General features: G+C 33.0%; 3 protein-coding genes and 2 pseudogenes across 3 annotated transcripts; 3 read left to right on the plus strand and 2 right to left on the minus strand.

Annotated features, from left to right (window-relative positions):
• The first annotated feature begins 5,162 nt into the window (after positions 1 to 5,162).
• On the plus strand, positions 5,163 to 7,367 carry LOC146924826 (aspartyl protease family protein 2-like). Its single transcript, XM_085709774.1, has one exon. The coding sequence runs from the start codon at positions 5,367 to 5,369 to the stop codon at positions 7,035 to 7,037; it is 1,671 nt and encodes a 556-aa protein (XP_085565900.1). The 5' UTR covers positions 5,163 to 5,366; the 3' UTR covers positions 7,038 to 7,367.
• A 2,082-nt stretch (positions 7,368 to 9,449) lies between these two features.
• Positions 9,450 to 11,712, plus strand: LOC146924827 (large ribosomal subunit protein eL20y-like). Its single transcript, XM_085709777.1, has 4 exons — positions 9,450 to 9,520; positions 9,626 to 9,741; positions 9,867 to 9,930; positions 11,133 to 11,712. Exons 1-4 carry the CDS (start codon positions 9,506 to 9,508, stop codon positions 11,472 to 11,474), a joined length of 537 nt encoding a protein of 178 aa, XP_085565903.1. The 5' UTR covers positions 9,450 to 9,505; the 3' UTR covers positions 11,475 to 11,712.
• A 2,270-nt stretch (positions 11,713 to 13,982) lies between these two features.
• Positions 13,983 to 15,021, minus strand: LOC146924828 (F-box/kelch-repeat protein At3g06240-like; annotated as a pseudogene).
• Positions 15,022 to 16,270: 1,249 nt separating this feature from the next.
• LOC146924829 (F-box/kelch-repeat protein At3g06240-like) lies at positions 16,271 to 17,772 on the minus strand (annotated as a pseudogene).
• An 82-nt stretch (positions 17,773 to 17,854) lies between these two features.
• Positions 17,855 to 19,169, plus strand: LOC146924830 (uncharacterized). Its single transcript, XM_085709776.1, has one exon. The coding sequence runs from the start codon at positions 17,885 to 17,887 to the stop codon at positions 18,902 to 18,904; it is 1,020 nt and encodes a 339-aa protein (XP_085565902.1). The 5' UTR covers positions 17,855 to 17,884; the 3' UTR covers positions 18,905 to 19,169.
• The last annotated feature ends 2,459 nt before the right edge of the window (positions 19,170 to 21,628 follow it).

A 21,628-nucleotide genomic window follows, 5' to 3' on the forward strand; every position in this document is an offset into this window, starting at 1 on the left:
GGAGGGTTTATAATTTTCTATTGTTTGTGCACTCTTATTGCTGGGAAAAAAGGAAGGTAATTCCAGATGCTCATAGCTAATGAGCTAGGTTTTGCGAAATGGGAAGAACAAAGTTGTGTTGGTAATTGTGTCCAGCCTTCTAGGTTGTTTATTGTATTGCTCATTCATTATTGTTTAGAGTTCGGACTGTTGTTTTTCCTGAACTTATTTTAAAAAATCAGTTCGTTTTCAAAACTGAATACAAGCAATGCATACTGAGTTAAAACAGTTTTCAAGAGTACAAATACACATTAAACAGTATCAGTTAAAATGGTCTCTAGAACATTTTATTTAGCGTCATACCTTCCTAGGTTCTTTAAGTTTCATGTTTGCTTCAGATAGATCCTTTAAGTTTCTAAGGTTTTGGACAAGTCCTTTTAAGTTTCGAGTTTGTTTTGGATAGGTCCTTTAAGTCATTTCTATCAACCGCCGTTAAGACAAATTTGATTTGTTGGGGAAAAAATTGATTTCAAGTGTCAAAGAGAACCACCTCACCCACTTAACGGACATATCAACTTTGGATTAATGGACATAACAACTTTGGCTTAACGGAGGTTGATAGAAAGGATCTATCCGAAACAAACTCAAACCTTAAAGGACCTATCTGAAACCTTAGAAACTGAAAGGACCTATCTGAAACAAGTTGATAGAAAGGATCTATCCGAAACAAACTCAAACCTTAAAGGACCTATCTGAAACCTTAGAAACTGAAAGGACCTATCTGAAACAAACGTGAAACTTAAAGACTCACGGAGGTATTTGGCCAATTTTTTTTAATAATGATGTTTGTAGTTACTTTCATCGGCTCATTTTAAATGTCACTTTGCATTTTTTTCTCTCTTTTAAATGTCACTTTGCATTTTTTCTCTCTTCCAAAATAATTGCCAATACCAATTAACTAGCAAATCCAATGTGATGATTAAAATGAGATGGAGGAAGTAACTACTAGCAAATCTTCATTGGTTGGTATTGAAGGTTGAGTTGAATTGTTGAAACCATATTTTTTTTTTTTAATGCGTAGGTCATAAAAACTTCCCTTCCTTTCCTCTTTCATCCGAATTATTTTTTAATTTTGTCATCATGTTTCTCCTTGTTAGTGCGTCCCAAACTGCATAAGATACTAGGAGAGTAGGCAGTTATGCAAGCAACAAAAACCAGAGCATTACAATGTTCATTGCCAGCTGCATAGTATGTGTATGTTTTGGCGATGGGTAAAATTTGAATGCATAATCCAACAAATTTTTATCAATTAAGTTAGCTGTGTCATTTGCATTGCTATTATCAGAAATCTCAATCCTCTAATGAATAACGAGTCAGGAAAGTGTATACCACTGCAACGTAATTTTAAATAAAACATCAGGAATTTCCATGTATGTTCTATTGGACGCATTAAGGAAATGAACATAGAAGCACAATTCACATAAGATTGTAATTTCGTTGTATTGATACATGAATGCAACAGTACAAACAATGACTATCCAAGTGATCAACAAGGGGAATTGTGGACTAAGGATAAGCACAACTACAAGTAATTGAGGCCATGACTAAGGATACCATTATATGAAAGGGAGAAGAGACTCTCTTTACACTTTTTCTTCCGATCATTGTCACCCTTTTATAGAAGATAAAGAGGATATTTTCTTCTTATCTTTTCAAAAACATGTTATTCACATTAATTGAGAATATGGTGGTGGAAAAAAGTTCTATGAATGTTACAAGAATTGAGATTCGAAGCTTGAAGACGTCGGCATCTCGAGGTATCGAGGAAAAATTAGGGGTATTGATGAGTAAGCAATAACTCCAAGCACTAGTTTTAAAATTCACAACCCATTTTTTTAAAAAAGAAAATACTTTACTACGTAAATTGTAAGATGAGGTGGAGATGTCGTGATCTTTTTTTCACCAAAGTGGCTTACGCCTTTTGAAAATGCTAACCTTTGGGTGACCGGTTGCATGGTTGGAAACTCTCCCCAATCTTTGGCATCCTCACAGGTCCAAACACAAAGTTTGACATAAAACACGAACTCAGACAAAAAGATAAAGCAACACAAAGTTTGGCATAAAAGTTAAAACGTGTACACATCCATAATTTTACAACAGTTTTCCTATCATGTGAAAATTTGTTGTACATGTTACACAAACCCATTTTATAATTAATAGTGAGAAACACCTAATATCTTAAATTCAACGTTAAAACAAAGGTCATGCTAACATGCGTTTTAAGAGCACATGTTAAGGTTTCCATAAAAAAACAAATATTTATTGTGTGAAATTAAATTTCAATATGTTGTGTACTAAATTTGCACAATTTCCAAGATATAATTTTCATCTTTGGTACCTAAGGGCACATATTAGCATTTTTCAAATATCAAATGAGTCTCAATATTAACTTTGTATCATTAATTTCAAATTTCCAACAAATAATTTATTTATTAAATCATAAATATTTAGTTTTTGAATTGTAAAATTGGCCAATTTCCTTTTGTTTATATTTGCTTGCCTATTAGAGGGGAACCACATTGTTTATCCTTGTGGAGTTTGTTGATTGAAAAGATTCGTAAGAAAATATCGGGTTGAAAAAGTAAAAAGCAATCTATGAATGATCGATTTGCACTCATAAATTCTATCTTATCGTCCTTCTAGTTTATTTTCTTTCATTCTTCTAGGCTCCCAAAAACAATAAATATTTTTTTTATATAGAATCTCTGTCTTGATTTATTTTTTGGGTGTATTTAGGAGAGGTGGTAGAAACTTTAGAAAGGTTTCGATGTAGTGGAAGGATTTATGTGCAATAGGGGATAGGGTGGAGGGAGGTGGTGATATCTGGTTTAAAGAAGGGGTAAGGTGGACTAAAGTGATGGAGATAATACTTCATGTTGGTGTGATCCTTGGTTGGTTGGAGGGTGTTTATAGACTCGATTTAGGTGCTTGTTTGATCTCTGTGTTGATAAAAATGTAATTGTAGCAAATATGAGGAGGTACGAGTGGAGGGTAGATAGACTAGAGCAGCGTTAGAGAAAGCGTTTTTTTTTTGTATAGGAGAAGGTTCAATTATAACAATGAATTACTTTGTTAGATAATATTGTTAGAGGAATTATGTGTTAACGTCTCATTTATACGACCAACAACTAATTTAATATTTTTTAATATATTTTTCTTGATTTTGATTTACGTATTCTTCACAATGTTATAAGATGTTGTATTAGTTATCCGATTTTGGTTGTACATATAGCTTAACTGATATTTTTATGTAGAGTAAATATGCAATTTCCCCCCTGAAATTGTAAGTTTCGTCAATTACCCCCTTGAAATTAACAAAACTTCAATTACCCCCCTAAAATTGCATAACATTAATCAATTTACCCCCTCTGTCAAATTTTTCTGTTAACTGTTTACGATTATGATCAAATACCCCCCCTGAAATTTTGCACTTATGTGCAAAATGCCCCTTGAACTTGAAAATTTATATTATTTTTTTATCATTGACTCAAAAGATATTAAAGGAGAACAATTAACAATTATTGATCATGTAAATCTTTATGGAATGTATGTTTATGCAGCTACTGGTCATATAAATTTTTATGGAAGGTATCTTACTCTCATGTGTTTTAAATATATACATATATAGAAGACTTTTTTTACACAAGTTGGTAATTATGTTAGAGTATGCAATCATAAAGTATACAAGTCTTTGATAATTGTGTGTCCATAAAGAAAATTCATAGGTTAATATCTGCAGAAGGAAGAAGAAACAAGGCTTAGGTTTGTGAATTTGCAACTTAATTAATGATATAATTTTTATAATGCAGGAAATGCCATATCTATTAGCTGCAGCATGTTAAATAGATTGTGTCACAGATCTTCTGCATGAAGCCGGTAGATCACAGTGTCCTACAAAGTTATGTGATAGATATCAATTTTTTGCTGCTATGACATTCTTTTCTTGGTTTATTTCAACGGCTTGATATCTTTTTAATGTTTGGTTTTTAGTTTTACCTTCTTTGTAAAAAAATTATCTTGCTCCTTGTTGATAAATATGAAATATGAATGAAAAGGTTGCACATGACAAAACCATTATTTCTTTAGCATATATTCATTCATGTTCTTGTGAATAGAATTTTGATGACAATAGGTACAATATACTACTTGAAGAACTGAATGTATGCTTTTTGGTAAGGAAAAAAATATAAAATTTTAAGTTTAGGAGGCATTTTGCACATAAGTGCAAAATTTCAGGGGGGTATTTGACTATAACCGTAAACAGTTAACAGAAAAATTGACGGAGGGGGTAAATTGATTAACATTATACAATTTCAGAGGAGTAACTAAAGTTTTATTAATTTTAAAGAAGTAATTGACGAAACTTACAATTGGATTTACGGAAAATACTTGTGTGGACCAGGGACCAAACCCAATTTCTTGGTCACAACCAAAGAAATGGGAGAGAAGAGAGAGAAGAGAGAAGAGAGAGAAAATGGAAAAAGTAAAAAAAGAAAGAAAAAACTATGTGTTTATGTGTGTGACCAAACCCAATTGTGTGGTCCTGGTCCACACAAGTCTTTCTCTTGGATTTACTCTTTTTATGTATGTCAAAGTTGCTGATGAATGGGTCTAATAATATAACTTATAGAAGACTCATATGACAGGTGGATTTACCTCCATATATTATTTATTTAAGTGACAGGTGGATTTGTCTGTGGTATATCCACTATGTAGTAGGAAGCCAAAGACAATGACTAGTTTTGGCTCAAAAACTCTGACCAGCGACTAGAGTTTTGTTTTACTACCCCAAATTTGGTGACAAAATGAGTTTGTACTTTTGCTCTTACTTTGACTTTTCAAGTTGCATTCTAGCCAGGTAACATTAAAAACCGTGACACACTACACATTCACAAACACAAATGGTTCAGGAAACTGACAGGAATCAAGACCATGTACTAAAGTTATAATTTTAATTTTTAATCATCTTATGACATTTTGCTACATTAAATAATATAAAGATAAAAACCTTTGTTATTAGTAATATTAATCAAAACCGCGTTTTTGTACTATGCTTTGACATTTGGTTACCAATTTCTCATTCATTTCTACCAATAAAATCATCATCCCACAACTCAAACTTCATTTTCATTATTCTTTCTTCCTTCTCTCACCATTTTTTTTGCTTCAAAACTTCATTTTTTTGTTGTTGCTTTCATCCTCTTAATTAAGCTCAAATTTAGATAAATATTTATTCTTTTCTTATTTGGGTCACAGATTTTTTCCATTAAATTTTATAAGGTGCTTGATTTTAGGATTTTCATTGGATCAAACAAAGTCATTAATCAATGGTTTTGAAGGTTTTTTCCTTTTTGATTCTACTTGTGATATGCTCTTTTGCTGTGGAAGCCATTAACCACAATCACAATAGTCTCAAGAAGAATGGATCTTCTCTTGCTGCAATAAAGTTTCCTCAACATCCAAGTTTCAATGTTGTTTCTTCTTCTGAAGACACTGATTGTAGTTTCTCAAATTCAGACAAATTTGGAACTACGATGAAATCAAGTGAGGAAAGTGATGATCAAGGTGAAAAAACTGAAGCTTTTATAGCTGAAAATCCACACAACCAATCTGTGAAGTTTCATTTGAAACACATCTCAATGAAGAATGAAATTGAGCCAAAAAAATCTGTGATTGATTACACAATAAGAGATTTAACAAGAATTCAAACTCTTCATACAAGAGTCATTGAAAAGAAGAATCAAAACACAATTTCAAGGCTGCAAAAATCAACAAAGAAACAATCAAATTCAAAGCAGTCCTACAAGGCAGCAGTTGCTCCGGTTGCGGCAGCTTCACCGGAATATTCAAGTCAGCTTGTGGCAACTTTGGAATCAGGAGTGAGTCTTGGCTCTGGTGAGTATTTCATGGATGTGTTTATAGGTACACCACCTAAGCATTATTCTTTGATACTTGATACTGGTAGTGATCTCAATTGGATTCAATGTGTTCCTTGCATTGCTTGTTTTGAACAAAGTGGTCCATATTATGATCCTAAAGAATCTAGTTCTTTTGAGAATATAACATGTCATGATCCTAGGTGTAAATTAGTTTCATCACCAGATCCACCTAAGCCTTGTAAAGATGAGAATCAAACTTGTCCTTATTTCTACTGGTATGGTGATAGTTCCAATACAACTGGTGATTTTGCTTTGGAAACTTTTACTGTTAATCTCACCACTCCTAATGGAAAATCAGAACTCAAACATGTGGAAAATGTTATGTTTGGTTGTGGTCATTGGAATAGAGGACTATTTCATGGTGCTGCTGGTTTGTTAGGATTAGGAAGAGGACCATTATCATTTGCTTCTCAGCTTCAATCTATCTTTGGTCATTCCTTTTCATATTGTCTTGTGGATAGAAATAGTGACACAAGTGTTAGTAGCAAGTTGATTTTTGGTGAGGATAAAGAACTTCTTAGCCACCCTAATTTGAATTTCACTTCTTTTCTTGGTGGTGAAGAGAATTCTGTTGATACATTTTACTATGTTGGGATAAAATCTATTATGGTTGATGGTGAGGTGTTGAAGATACCAGAAGAAACTTGGCATTTGTCAAAAGAAGGTGGTGGTGGTGCAATAATTGATTCTGGAACAACTTTAACTTATTTTGCTGAACCTGCTTATGAGATTATCAAAGAGGCTTTCATGAAAAAGATTAAGGGTTATGAACTTGTTGAGGGCTTTCCACCTCTTAAGCCATGTTATAATGTGTCAGGCATTGAAAAAATGGAGCTACCTGATTTTGGGATATTATTTTCTGATGGAGCAATGTGGGATTTTCCTGTGGAGAATTACTTTATACAGATTGAGCCTAATGTTGTTTGTTTGGCTATTTTGGGGACTCCTAAGTCTGCTCTTTCAATTATTGGGAACTATCAGCAGCAGAATTTTCATATACTTTATGATATGAAGAAATCAAGACTTGGTTATGCACCAATGAAGTGTTCTGATGTTTAACATTTTTTCAGGCTCGAACTTTGGACTGTCCGATTAATATCGAACGGCCAAAGATGTGCCGACTACATGCAATCCAAATGCATTTGAAAGGTGTATACTGTATATTCTCATAATTGTAAACATGGTGATTCAGAGGGTAGATTTTTGGTTTTTCATTAGATGGAAAGTTATATACATAGAAAATAAATAAGTTTAGGTTATATTTTTCAAGTGATAATAGAATTAGGCTTCAGGTAACTACTGAAAGTCTGAAATTGGGTTATGACCAAACAGAAGCTTGTTTTGTATACATTTTAACAGATTCAATTTTGAGTTTAATTGTTTATTCAATTACTGTTTATGCTGTTATGTTATTTCTCTTGCTGCAACATTTTACTTTCTCATGAACCATTTCATTTTGTACATTTTTTATTTCACACTTTGAAAATACTCCTCTTTTGAATTTTGATTAAATAAATGATCAAATAGTATAGTTTTGTTTTGAGGGAGATCAAATAGTATAGTTGTTTCCTAGATGTTGCATCAATGTATTATTCAATGGTCTTTTTCTGTTAGGCCACTCAAACTTTTTGAATATAAAAGTAATTTTGAATATAAAAGTAACAAATGCATGCCACCAAGGAATTGGTCAACTGAATTGTAAAGAGTTCTTATACCATACATTTTGCCATCTATGTCTATTGGCTTATGGAATTTTACATTTAACAGTTTTCTAACCTGATTAGTGATAATCCTTGATGTTTACTTGTTTTGTATGACTTTTATCTTTTGGTGGATTGGTATGTTTGCCAAAACATATACTAATATACTAATAAATAAAATGCAGTTTACCAACTACACTATTAATTAATTTCGTATGAGTGTGAACTATGAAAGCTAAGTTTTCCATTCAATTGGTCTTGTGTGTATAAGCTGGAAAACCTTTATTTGACTAATAGCATATGCATATTTTCCTCTTTCAAAGTCCATTCAAACTTGGGCATGATGAAGCAGAAATTATATTTTATTTGAGACCCATGTTTCACTTTGAGAATATTGACTTCCAGTTAAGTAAGCCATCAATTAGGTGAACATATATATTTCTTTTCTGCTGCCATGTGTTACTCCTAAACGTGTTTTTACAAATTTGTAAAGAGAGAAATTTTCTAACATTTTATAAAGAAAGTTCTTAAAAAAAACATTTTATAAAGAATAAAATAAAATGCAGCGACTAACTATATAGTTCATATTTCGTCAGGAAAAAAGAAAGCTATATAGTTCATCTCTCGAAAATAACTATATAGTCTTTTTGGTTGTGAAATAACTATATAGTCTATTTTTGGTGGTACCCCGGACCTTGCATATTTTATGCATTGTCCATACCAATTGAGCTAAGCTCACGACGAGGACAAATAACTATATAGTCTATAATAAGATTAAAATATCCTATCAAAATAAAATATGAAATTATAATAGTAGTTGGGAAAAATTAATTCTTGATTATTTCATTTTACTAAAGAATCCTTAGGCAAAATGCTCATTACAAACAAAAACAATGAATAGTTTCATTTTTTGATGATAAACAATGAATAGTTTCTCATTCCCTCAAAAAAAAAAAAATGAATAGTTTCTCATGATACTTTATAGAAGTATAGTATGATCAAATAATTTATTATTTTTAAAGTACTTTCTTAAAAAAAACTGTTTCTTAAAAATTGTACTACGAGCTTCTTGTCTCTCACGGAAGACTATGGTGTTGGGGTTTCTTAAAAACAGTTTCTTTCTGATGTTGTTTGTTTGTTGAATTGAACAAGCATCACATTGTTGTTTGTCACCAAGAATGAATTAGCTCCACGTCCTTCAACTCACAAGGGGATATCAAGCAAGGGGTTCACTTTGTGAGGAGCCTCATTAGATAGGTTGCTGGTTTTGCGCCTTATGAGATCAATTGTCTTGTTTTTCTTTGCTTCAATTTTTTATTTTTTTGAGTTTTTATTTTATTTATTTTCAAGAAGTTAAGTGGTTATAAATTCATTTAATAAGATGTATAAGTGAAGAATCTGAGGTTTCGACCCCTACATATTGCAACGTCATCATCAACTATGTTATGTTCATAAAGACATTTATCGAGTTTTTATACATGTGTGTGATTGATAAAAACTAAATTATTTTTTAATATGAAATTATTTATCTCTTGTAAAAAACAAAGAATTATTTATCTATTTGTTTACATAAACTTGTAAGTTTTTTAAAGAGTTAAATATGTTTTTCACTTCAATTGGGGGCCTAAAAAGATATACAGGGGGCCTAAAAAGGAATCTTCAAAATATCGTGTTTCACTTCAATTGGGCCGAACTGATTGGCCCAATAAAAGCCCACATCACATCAGGGTTTTACGTATAAACGATGATGCTTCTTCCTCATTCACCCTTTAGACAGCTACAACCAGCGGCGGCGGTTCTCAATCTGAATCTGTGTTTGTCGCAAAAATGGTTAACGCTAAGGTAAATCATACCAAGCACTACCACTAATCCTTTCATTTCCTTCCTTCCTTCATTTTTTTGTGTGTGTGTGAATCTTAACACGGTTATGAATTTTTGTTGAAACAGTTTCACCAGTACCAGGTTGTCGGAAGAGCTCTTCCCACCGAAAAGGATGAACATCCTAAGATTTATCGTATGAAGCTTTGGGCAACCAATGAGGTTCGTGCCAAATCCAAATTCTGGTAAGTCTATGTTTCATTATGAAATCGTAATGTTTTTCTTAATTTTCTATAAAGATTAACTATTTAATATGATTAATAATTGTGTTTTTAATAATGTTAATTATTAATCATATTAATTGTTGTAGGTATTTCTTAAGGAAGTTGAAGAAGGTTAAGAAAAGCAATGGACAAGTTTTGGCAATCAATGAGGTATGCACTTTGATTAATCATAGTTGTTAATTGAAATTTGATGGAAGGGTTGTAGTTAAACTAGATTTATACTTAGACTGTTAGACTTATAGCAAGCTTATTTGTACTTATCGATTCGTAGAATCACTTCTTTGGTATTTTGTGATTCTAAATAGAATAACTGATACGACATTTCAAAGATTTTAACTGATTTTGATTAGCATTACATAATATATCATATAAAAACAGATTTTATTTAGCATTTCATACACACTTCATTAAGTTGTGTAACAAACTGGCCCTTAAATCTAATGTTACGGTGAAATGGGAAAAATGATGTAAAATTCGATGAATTGAAAATATATCCATGCAAAGGGAGACTTGGCCTGTTTGTATTGACTTATCTTTGAGCTTATGCTAAGCAACTTATGCAAATAATTAAGCTTTTATGTATTATTGATCAGCTTGTCAAGGTAGATTATGAAAATAAAGCTTGTGATGATACAATTTTTGTTTTTGAGACCATATGAAGTAACATAAAAGCTTATTTACATAAGCAATTTTTTATAAGCTCAAAATAAGCCAATTCATTCGGGCCCTATGTTTGGTGCGGATTTGATTTTGGGAATTTTTATTACCGTCACTTTTTCAAAGAAGTTTTATTTTGGGACCTATGTTTTTCTGTTCTTTTTTATTTTGTATATAACATGTCTTCCCTAAACTGTGATTCATGTGAAAATGAAGTTTGATTTTCATATGTATGTTTTTATATTTATATGCCGCTGCTATAAAAGTTAAATACCATTTTGTGTTCAATTTTTATCAAGTAGTTAGTACTTTTGTTGGGGAAGGGAAGGTGTTCCTCCGATTGCAAGTAGAGCTTGTTCTGTTTGTGATTATTGCTGGGATAAAATCAAATTAGCTTTGTTAACTTGTTTTGAGAAGTCACTGGCGTAACATTCAAGTGTAAGCTGTTTTGATTTAAGACTGATTTGGAAAGGGTTTAAGCATGAAACCAGTGACTACTTTGATAGTTGAACTTGAAAATTATGCTCTTTTTTTTTTTTTTTTTTTTTCCATTGCATATTTTGTCATTTATTCTAGTAAAAGTAAGGCTAATTGAACTTGGAGTAGGATTTCCATGTGTTAGCTTTAGTTATTATTTTAACTTCAATTGCAGTTTGTTGGACATAGAGGTTTATCGTACCTTTTTTTGTTTGCAGATCTTTGAGAAAAATCCTACCAAGATTAAGAACTATGGAATTTGGTTGCGTTATCAGAGTCGTACTGGTTATCACAATATGTACAAGGAATACCGTGATACTACTCTAAACGGTGCTGTGGAGACAATGTACAACGAAATGGCATCTCGTCATAGGGTCAGGTTTCCTTGCATCCAGATCATTAAGACAGCCACCATCCCGGCTAATCTGTGCAAAAGGGAGAGCACTAAGCAGTTTCACAATTCCAAAATCAAGTTCCCTCTGGTGTACAAGAAGATTAGGCCACCAACTAGGAGCCTAAAAACAACCTACAAAGCCAAGAAGCCCAACCTGTTTATGTGATTCAGTGAATCACATTTCCCTAGTGGAGTTGCTTGATTTATCGGTTAGCACATTAAGAGCTTTTTGAAGATAATCTTGTTTTAAGAAACTTATTAGCATCAAGACATAGTTTGCGATTTTCCTAGTTTGTTATTTACTGAGGAGTTTGTTTTATCTTTGTTATGCAGTTATTTATTTTACTCTCTTTGATGTACTGTTATAAGCTCGGTTTTGAATTTAGCGATCACTTTGTTTCAAAGTAGGGTTTATAATTTTCTATTGTTTGTGCACTAATTGCTGCAAAAAAGGTAAATCCAGATGCTCGTACTGAATGAGCTAGGTTTTGCGATAGGGAATGAACAAAGCTGTGTTGGTAATTGTGTCCAGCCTTGTAGGTTGTTTATTTTGACTTCAGGCATTGCGCATTCGTTATAGTTTGGAGTTTCGACTATTGTTTTTCATGAACGTATTTTAAAATATCAGTTAGTTTTCTAAAGAATTTAATCAAGCAATGCATAGTGAGTGCTGGCAGTTTTCGATCGTATAAATGTACATATCAGTTACAATGCCGCCTAAAACATGTATGCATAGAGACAGTAATGTGCCCTAGCCTTGCTTGATTTGAAATTAGATTTTTTCAATGTCATAGTTTTACAATTTTTACAATATCAATTTTAGTTGTTAGTCCCTTGTCTCCTTTTCAATGCGATTGTGTTTTTAAATGTAACATTTATTTATTTTTGATTTAACTTTTAGCCCCCAATGGGTAGAAACATGCCGACTTGCAATACGGTCTTTATCTTTAATTTTTTTTTTATCGACACTATTATGAAGATATCTCAAAATTTGCATATTAACCAGTGGATATTAGACAGACACATTGTATGCATATTGTCCATCGTCATCCAAAAAAATGAAAATAAAAAGGTGAGTTAAAAAAAAGTAAGATAAATTCCCTAAAATAAAGATAGAGTTTGGATCCCACATTTGTCATTGTGGCGAGAATGTCACGTAACATTGCTCAACCACAACGTGACATGAACTTTATCATTTTAAAATAAAAAACTTTGTGAAAGGGAAAAAAAATAAAAAAGTTATGTCACACTGTAGTTGAACAATGTAGATGACATTTTTGCTACCATGTCACACAGGTGATATCCAATCCATGAAGAATGACTGACACACAGGTGATATCCAATTCATGAACAATGACACTATCATGCTAGATTAGATGTTGTATTAACTGTCCCCGTGAGCTTAACTTAATTGGTATGAACAATGCATAAAATATGCAAAGTCTGGGGTTTAAACCCCGGCCACCACCAAAAAGATGTTGTATTAACTAAAGTTATGTACTATTTTATTTTAAATATTTAAGATCTTTCATGTTCTATGATCAATTGGAAATATTGCTTGTCAGTGTTTATGAAAGAAGAAAAATGTTAAAATAAGGAGTTTGTTACTCTTTCAAAAAAACAAAAATAGAGACAAGAAGATTTTGTTACTTAGTTAAAAAAACAAAAATAGAGATAAAGACAGAGTTTGTGTTAAAATGTGTGGTGCATGGATCTTAATATTGTGTTGGCGGTCAATCCTTTCATCTAATTATAATCCCTCCTTCAAAAAAAAAATCTAATTATAATCCCTTTTGATTCATCCAACAAATTATAATCCTTTTTGATTCATTCGGATGTTCGCTTCTCATATTTTTTGTAACATAGTTTCGCGCCCGTGAGCAAGTTCGTTGGGTTGGTTGTACATGGGTCAGGTCTAATGCCTTCAATTTTTGTATATATTTTTTTATTTTTATTTAATATATTTCTCTTTTTTGCCCAAAAAACAAGGTATGGTGTATTTGAAATTCATTTTTTTTTCGGATATGGTTTGTATTTTATTTTGATTAGCTCTAAGTTTACCTTTTTTCTTCTTCTTTCATATATATCTTCTCTTCAATGTATTACGATATCTTAAGTTGTAGTTTGCAAAATCAATATGCAATTTCATAAGCTTCATTACTAAGCCATCAAACTAAAGAAAAATGTATAGCCTTCAGTGTTTATCAATATTTCAAGTTTCATATAGTTAACTGATTTGTAGCGTAAAAGTAAAAACCAAAGAACAAAATTAAGCACAATGGCATAATATTTCATGCAAAATGTATTGAAGTTCAAACAAACATATATAAGTTATTTTTATGCATCACTGAAGGCTATATTCAGTAAAAGGTAGAAAAGAAAACTTTCTTGCGGTTGAAATATAAAACAAATTAATTTGCAAATAGTTTGAACGTAAACCTTCAAAAAAATTAAACTGATACAGCGTAATTCATACCATCATATTCATACGACTTCTTACGATTAGCAAAAAAAAAAAAAAAAAATAACAAACCCATACGACTTCTTACTTTGTCTTATACTTAATAACAATTATAATATGTGCAATTAACAACCCACTTCAAATACTAGGTAAAATCAAATGCATGTAAAATCGTCATATATTATACATATTGGATGAAAACAAGAAAAACAATTAATTATTCATTCCTCCTATTGGAAGAAAGCCTTTTTTTGTACTTTCCTATATGAGAACCAAACCTCCATGCTTTAACACCAAGATCCTCCTCAATCATCTTAGTACTTAAATCAACCCAAGCTAGTTTGCCATCAGTTTTCTGAAAGATGGGGTACTCAATGAAAGGTATGTGTTCAACAGTAAAGACATTGGTCCATGATTCTCTAACACCGAGTTCACCTAAAATTGATATATAAAAATTATATGTCTCTAGATAAGTTGAGATCAATGCAATAGACTCATTTAAAAGCACCAAGCGTTTCGCTTCGTATTCAACACATCGAGGACTAACATCCAAGTATGAGGGTGTGGGTGTTGTAATCAACACCTCATTACTAAAGTCAAATGATACCAAACATTCTTCAAAATTATCTGAATCATCAGTTCTAGCCCACCAATGACACACTCCGTTCGTGTACAATCCGATACCTTGCTCGAACGTATACAAACAACAGTTTGGTATACAAACATCAAGCTTCCTCCAACAGTTTCTTCTTAAAGAATATATCTCCCAAAAGGTCTCATAAGATGATCTATCATTAGAATCTACAAATTGAATAACTTTATAGTCGTTTGTTACACAATCATAACCAAATCCTTGAAGAACATACCAATATGGGATCCGAGGAGGTAGGTTGGGAGGAATGACCTTGAATTCCCGAGTAGTTGGGTTCCATAGTACAAGAATGCCATTAATTCTTCTTTTGAGACAAAAAATTCCATTAATATTAACAGAACCCAAAATATAAATATGACGGTCATTCTTTTGAAATGGAGGTGGCCAATCAATTTTGACCTTATTTTTAAACCTCTCGCCAGAGAGCAAATAAAACTCACAAGGGATATGGTATTCATCTGTCGGTTCACCATGTAGGACGAGATATGTATCATCGTAATGATTATTAGATTTAGAGTTGGGCCAGTGAGAAAATGAGAGAGAAATGGAATGCAAAGCTAATGGCAAAGAGCAACCTACAAGTATCAGCAAGAATTTCATGTAAAGCATCAAGTAACATACAATATATATTATAATCCATACATGAATAGAAAAAGGGGAATTTTTTTTCATCACAGCTTGTATGTTAGTAAGCTAAAGCGACGTTTCAGAGAATCCAAGAATGATATAAGTTATTATAGGATAAATGCTTAAATGTAACTGAATTAACAGATTATTTTCTAACATTTTAATGAAGAAAAGGAAGCAATTATATTTATACTACTAAATAGATATACATAAACCTGCTACACTTCAGAATTCTGAGTATGTCTTAAGATTTCAAGATATTATAAGATGTTCCCTCATTCACATATTTTTCCTCATGTGTTGAATCCACAACTTGATAAAAGTCTATCAAGAATTTATCCAATCTATATACTCTGAATCTTCTTCCATGCTCTTATGGTCCATTGAAACAGAATCACACTTATCCATGAAAGAGAAGTCATTTGGTAAACCAGAAGAAGGACCAAATAGTCATATCAATACCATCTTGCTCTTGTGTGCACTTTGGAGTCTATTCTAAAGATTTTGCCACATATACGTCCCTCAAATCTATGCCGGCACGAGATATAGGCATATAAAATTATTCAACAGCAGCACAACATGAAATATCATTAGCAATATCAGTTGACTCAACATCAGTGATGTCCATATCCTCAAATTACTCTCTTTTGGCTTTTGAGTTCCATTCAAGGAAGCTTGCATTTTATAGTATGCAAACAAGACATAATTTGTATCCTAAAGTTTAAGGCAAACTATTTTTCAAAAGAAACTATAAACTCCTGCAAAATATTGCAACCACATACTCAATTGTTTAGCTGTCAGATTACTACACCACTAGGTAGCTGATGTGCAACTTCTGTAGCAGAAGCAATGTTTGCATTGTTGACTGAAGTGAGCAAAAGTGAACACAACTAAAATGTACATTAAAAGCTGTTTTGTAGAAGCAGAACAATTGAATAACAATGATTCTTATCAAAATAAAGGCACGTTCTTATCAAAATAAATACTAGCAGAATTCGGTCATTGGTCGCGAAAGAGCGTCTCCTAATGTCCAAAGCAAAATAAGCTCTCTAAATGGTTCTAATGATATGTGTGATCCAATGATGAAAGGAGTTGTTGGAATGGACAACATGATGAAACTCAGATTTTTCAAGTAGAATGTAATGAAATTTATAAGCTATTTCTGCATAATCGGTAAAAGAGCATTCATACAATTGAAATAGAAACCGGAACAGTTTACATATAGAAAAAGAGTAAACTTTGATTTTAAAAAAAAATAATAAAGAACAATTCATATTATCAAACAGTTTCTTAATTTGGCACACAGTTGATAGTAACTATGCTATGCGCATTTAACAAGCCACTCTACAAGGGAAAAATCTATTAGGCATAACTTGTGAGTGAAAACAGAAAACAAATCAATTCTTTATTCCTCCAATTGGAAGAATGCTTTCTTTATGGAGTACTATTTTACCATAAGAATGCCTTGTTATAACACCAATCTCCTCAATCATCTCGTTACTTAAATCAAACCAGGCTAGTTCACCGTCACTTTTCCTAAACAATATCTTGCCCTTCTTACCCGCTCCGATGGGATACTCAAGGCAAGGTAAAGGTCCAACAATGAAGAGTTAGTCCATGATTCTTTTATACCGAGTTCCCCCAAAATTGATATGTGAAATTTACATGCCCCGATATAATTTAAGATGAAAGCAATAGACCCATTTAATAGCACCAGTCGTCTCATGAGAAACCAACCAAAACTATCATCCACGTAAGAGGGTATGAGAGTTGTAATCACAGATTCATTGCTGAAGTTAAATGACACCAATTGAAAATGTTTTTCAGTTTTTACTCAACCAATGACACACACTATTCTTGTACACATCTGTATTGTCATAAGGGCGAGGCATATCGACGTCAATTTTCCTCCAAGAGTTACTATTTAAGCTATATATCTCCCAAAAACAAACAGGTTTTAACTCACGGGTTAGAAAATTCTGTAGGAGCCGAATCACCTTGTAGTCATCTTTAACACAATCATAACCAAATCGAGCGCCGCGATTATTGGCAACAACTTGCTTAATAGGGCTCAGAGGAATGGATTTGAACTCATGTGTAACTGGGTTCCAAAATGAAAGTGGGGTTCCATGGTTACAATAGAGACAAATAGTGCCATTAATACTAACGGAACCCAACATTTCAAAACGAGGTTCAGCATGCAGATATGCTAAGTATGCGTCTACAAATAATGAGTCATCATATGGTGGTAGGTCATCTTCTTGAAATGGAGGGTTTGGCCAATCTAATTTGACCATATTCTCACACCTTTCACCAGAAAGAGAATACAAAACATTTTTATAATCGTAAAAGCCAGCATTATCATCTGGCGTCGTTTGTATGAGTACAGATGCACCGTCGTAATAGGAATGATCCTTCAATAATAAATGGTTGCAGTACATAGTCATGAAATAAGAGTTATCAAACAAGAGGGACCATGATCGGGATACACATTCAAATCGCTTCAAAGATTTGAAAGGAAGTTTTGACAAAATAGAGAAGACAATATCATCAGGTACATGATTGCTAACCTGAACATGTGTAGCATTAAACCATTTCTCCATCTCCAACAACGATTTTGGATTGCAGCTGTAATCAATCAGCAAGGAACAAGGCTTCTGTTTGAAAGCTTCGCGAGCAAGTGATGTGATTCAGGGTTATTTTTGTCTGGACTCAATAATTTGCGGTTACTATTTTTAACTTTCAGATTAATAGTAATTTTTTTTAACTCAAAGGAAATTAATTAATTTTTTATAAAGTGAGTTCGGCAAAGAAATTAGGTCAAAAAGTGGAGAAGATGGAGCAAGGGTGGCGTTCTGTTGTGAAAGTTCGTCAACAACATGTTTCTCAACTTCGTACTTTCTTTCATTTGGAGCAGATCAGCGTTATGACCAATCTTCGTATCGTTGATGATGTTGAGAGAATCATATACGACGTTGATCAAGGTTTTTCTTTCTGTTTCGATATAACATCTTGTGCTTGGCGTTTTGCGAATCTTATAGGGGAAATAGTTCCTGTCAAGTCTAATTGGGCTATGATTCTTCCTCGAAGTGAAAGATACCTTTTTTCTGTTGAAATCGTCCCCATTTGCTGCGGGGATTTGATCTTTCTGCCTCCTAACGTTGCTGCTTCTATGGGTCCAAATATTGGTCCCATTGTCATATGCACTAGGGTTGCTAAAACATTTACTTTGCTTGATCCATTTACCTTGACCCACTGTTTCTTAAATGCTGATCAGTACTGGAAAGCACCATTCACACATTCATTCAATAGGACTCAGTTAGTCGAATATGTTGTTCTCGATATTGTCCTCCTCCAGGACAACAATGAGGAGGAGAAGGAGGTGGTGGAGGAGAAAAAGGAGAACAAGGATGCTGCTGCTGCTGCCGCCAAAAAATATCGTTTAGCTGATGCTGTGGTTGCTCGTGTGAAAGATACTGGAAATAATGACACAACTTTTCAATTCAGGACTCATCTCGGTCGTATCTTAAAACCCGGTGACCATGCTCTTGGTTATGACCTGTCTGGAGGAGTAGGAGAAGGAGGAGCTGACACCAACACCAATAACAACCTTCCTGCTGCCATTTTGATCAGCAAGATTAGTTATGCCGAAGAGAATGGTAGAGTTGTTGCTGTCAAGGATAAGTGGGAATCTGATTATCAACTCTTCTTCAATGATCTACAACAAGACCCTCAACTACTCTTCAAGATAACAGCACCCTACCGAAATCCAAACAACCACTACACATATGACGGGCCCTTCGTAGACCCCCCTATCAGACCTTTTGTTCCATTGGAGGACTTGCTTGACGGATGATCTAGCTAGTTACTAGCTTAAACAAAAATCACTTTTGTTGATGTTTTGTTTGTTCCAATAATAACAACAACAATCAAGGAAGATGCTTTTCATTTATTAGGTTTTTTCTATTTGCAGTTTCTGTTTCATGTTTATGTTTAGTAGACTAGAGTGGCCAAACTATATTAATGTGTGATATTTACACCTTCACCATGCTGCTGCAGAAAACTCTTCACTAGGCAGCTTGGCACCAATGTGATCATATATCTCTATTTTTGTTTCACAACTTGCAAAGGCTGCATTAAGTGATGATTTATCATGGAATCTGCAAACTCTTGCTTATGAGAAATCCAATATTAGTTTTTGACCTTAATCACGCAGTTAACAATTAAGCAAAGCACTTGTTCAAAAGAAAGATAAAAAAACTAAACAAAGCAACTAAGATACATTGGTTTGATTTTCTTGATTGCAAGTCTCCGTTTTATAAATCTAAAACAGTTTGTATAGTATTTTTTTTTTCTTTTCTGAATTCATCTGCGTGTTGGATTAAAATATTTTGTGGATTTGTTATATAATTATGGATAGTTTTAGTTTACTTAGAGAAAGCCATCTATATTGGACAACCCATCTATTAGGAGATTTCCAACTACATAGATAGTTGAAAATATATTGTGGCTGGTTGATATTTGGGGCTTACTCTTAATGGAAACTTTGCCAACTTGGTAAGCCAAGTTATCGAAAAAAACAGTATCCTTTCATTACATATGACACCATTGGAGTTTTTTTAAGATGATGTTGCTCAATCAGTCTCACGAAATAACCTTTGGTGGAAATCTTTATTGGAGTTTCTCTGTTTTTATGGTAAGCATTGAAGTTACTCTTGTAAATTTCCACTTATCTGTTTTGGACTCTTTATAAGTGTCTCGAGGATTGACCATTTTACACAATGAAAGTAAAAAAAGAGGGAAAATGCACATAATTGTAGCACGGAGCACCTATTCAATGAAAAATAAAGTGATTGGGGTTTCACGTCCTTTAACGTTTTCAAGGTATCATCATTGGTTACAAGGAAAAGTGCATGAACAATAAAGTGATTGAGTTATTTCTGCGGTAAAAAACAGACGTCATTTCACGTTTTTAAGGTATCATCATTGGTTTCACTCTTGTCAATTGAGGATTTATGTACAAATTAATCTTAATAAAGAAAAATAGGAATCAGATCTGTTCAATAGTTACATATATAGCTAAATATGCACCGAGAATATTCTATCCTAAATTGACGCCAACTGCGTATTTACAACTCTCCGTTCAAGCAATGTCAATCATTCCCTGCTTGCAAGATCTTGAAACCACTTTGTCTGAAGTCCTCCCTTAGTGAATACATTTGCGAATTGAAGTCCAAAAGACCAATACAGATGTTGGTTGTAGTTTATAAGGTCACTATCTAATTCCTCCTTGAAGAAAGGGTCAATTTATCTATATGTATTTGATTCTTTTTTTGAACAAGTATGTATTTGATTCTATCATGTTGTATTGGGTTACCTGCATTGCTAATGGAAGAAGTATTATCACAGACAGGTTAGCCTCATATGATATTTGCACTTTATTTTGAGGTCATGGACTGCACCTGATCTCTTGCAAGAAAATTGAAGGTGTTGCATGTTTTTGGGAAGATACTCATATGATCATCGTACTTTACTTTGAGGTCATGAAGTATTGAATGCCCTAAAAGACATGTTTCCCAAAAACATGCAACACCTTTAATTTTCTTACAAGAGATTTAATGCCCTAAAAGACATGTTTCCCTTCATTGTCAAAGTATTGAAATTTAAATGTCACCCGAGAGTGATTTAGAATATTGATTAATGTCATTGCAACTTCAATTTTCCCTTTGTTCAGAGAAACTTCAATTTTCCTTTGTGTGATGATTCTGGCCAGTCATTTACCCCTCATTTTTCCTTATTTTTCCTTGATGAATTGATGGTAATTTACCCCTCATGACATATACAATTCGATTTTGGACCCAACGAGATGTATATTACATCTTCACGAAGGAGATAAAGAAGTTCGAAGTTTTTAAGATGATAATTATAACTGATTGTAAGGAGAAAAAAACTATGAAGCCCGGGTACGGGTGCGGGTACGATACGATACGGGTACGCGAATACGTGATTTTTTTTTTTAAAATTTAGGATACGATACAATTATGATATGTTAACAAAAATTTTATAATAAAACTTAGGGGGCTGACTTACACCCACCTAAAAACACTAAGGTGCAAGTTAGCAACCTACACCTATTATTAAGGTGCAAGTTAGCAACCTTCACTAATTTACATCCACTTTCATCATTCCAAATATTGTTTCTTTAAAAGTTTGTCTTTATTACATGCTTTGTACCTTAAGTATGTCATTGTCTTTTTTGTTTCTTTTTTTAAGGATCTTTTTTAAGTTAGTTACAAAACTGTCATTCTATTTAAAATTAATTAGAATATAAACAAAAGGGTGTTTTAGTAAATTATAAGTGGGTGCAGCTTGCTAACTTGCACCGTAGTGTTTTTAGGTGGTGTAAGTTAACAGCCCCCTAAAACTTATATGTCATTTTATAAAAGTTTTCATTGAGTTTTTATAAGTATTGGTCTAGATGAGATATGTTTAATTAACATTTTTCTTATGTTGCGGTTTGGTTTGGTTTGGTTCGGTTGGTAAAATGAAAACCGCAAACCAAACCAAACCATGCGGTTGA

This window comes from Medicago sativa, chromosome 5 (genome assembly GCF_051527215.1).
Source record: "Medicago sativa cultivar Bolivia chromosome 5, Bolivia_mono, whole genome shotgun sequence".
NCBI lineage: Eukaryota > Viridiplantae > Streptophyta > Magnoliopsida > Fabales > Fabaceae > Medicago > Medicago sativa.

Excerpts from the sequence above, each read along its gene's own strand:
- LOC146924826 (XM_085709774.1), top strand. The coding sequence starts at position 5,367 with ATGGTTTTGAAGGTTTTTTCCTTTTTGATTCTACTTGTGATATGCTCT.
- LOC146924827 (XM_085709777.1), top strand. Across the intron at positions 9,742-9,866 it reads CGTGCCAAATCCAAATTCTG|GTATTTCTTAAGGAAGTTGA; the intron begins GTAAGTCTATGT and ends TAATTGTTGTAG. Across the intron at positions 9,931-11,132 it reads AAGTTTTGGCAATCAATGAG|ATCTTTGAGAAAAATCCTAC; the intron begins GTATGCACTTTG and ends TTTTGTTTGCAG.
- LOC146924830 (XM_085709776.1), top strand. The coding sequence starts at position 17,885 with ATGGAGCAAGGGTGGCGTTCTGTTGTGAAAGTTCGTCAACAACATGTT.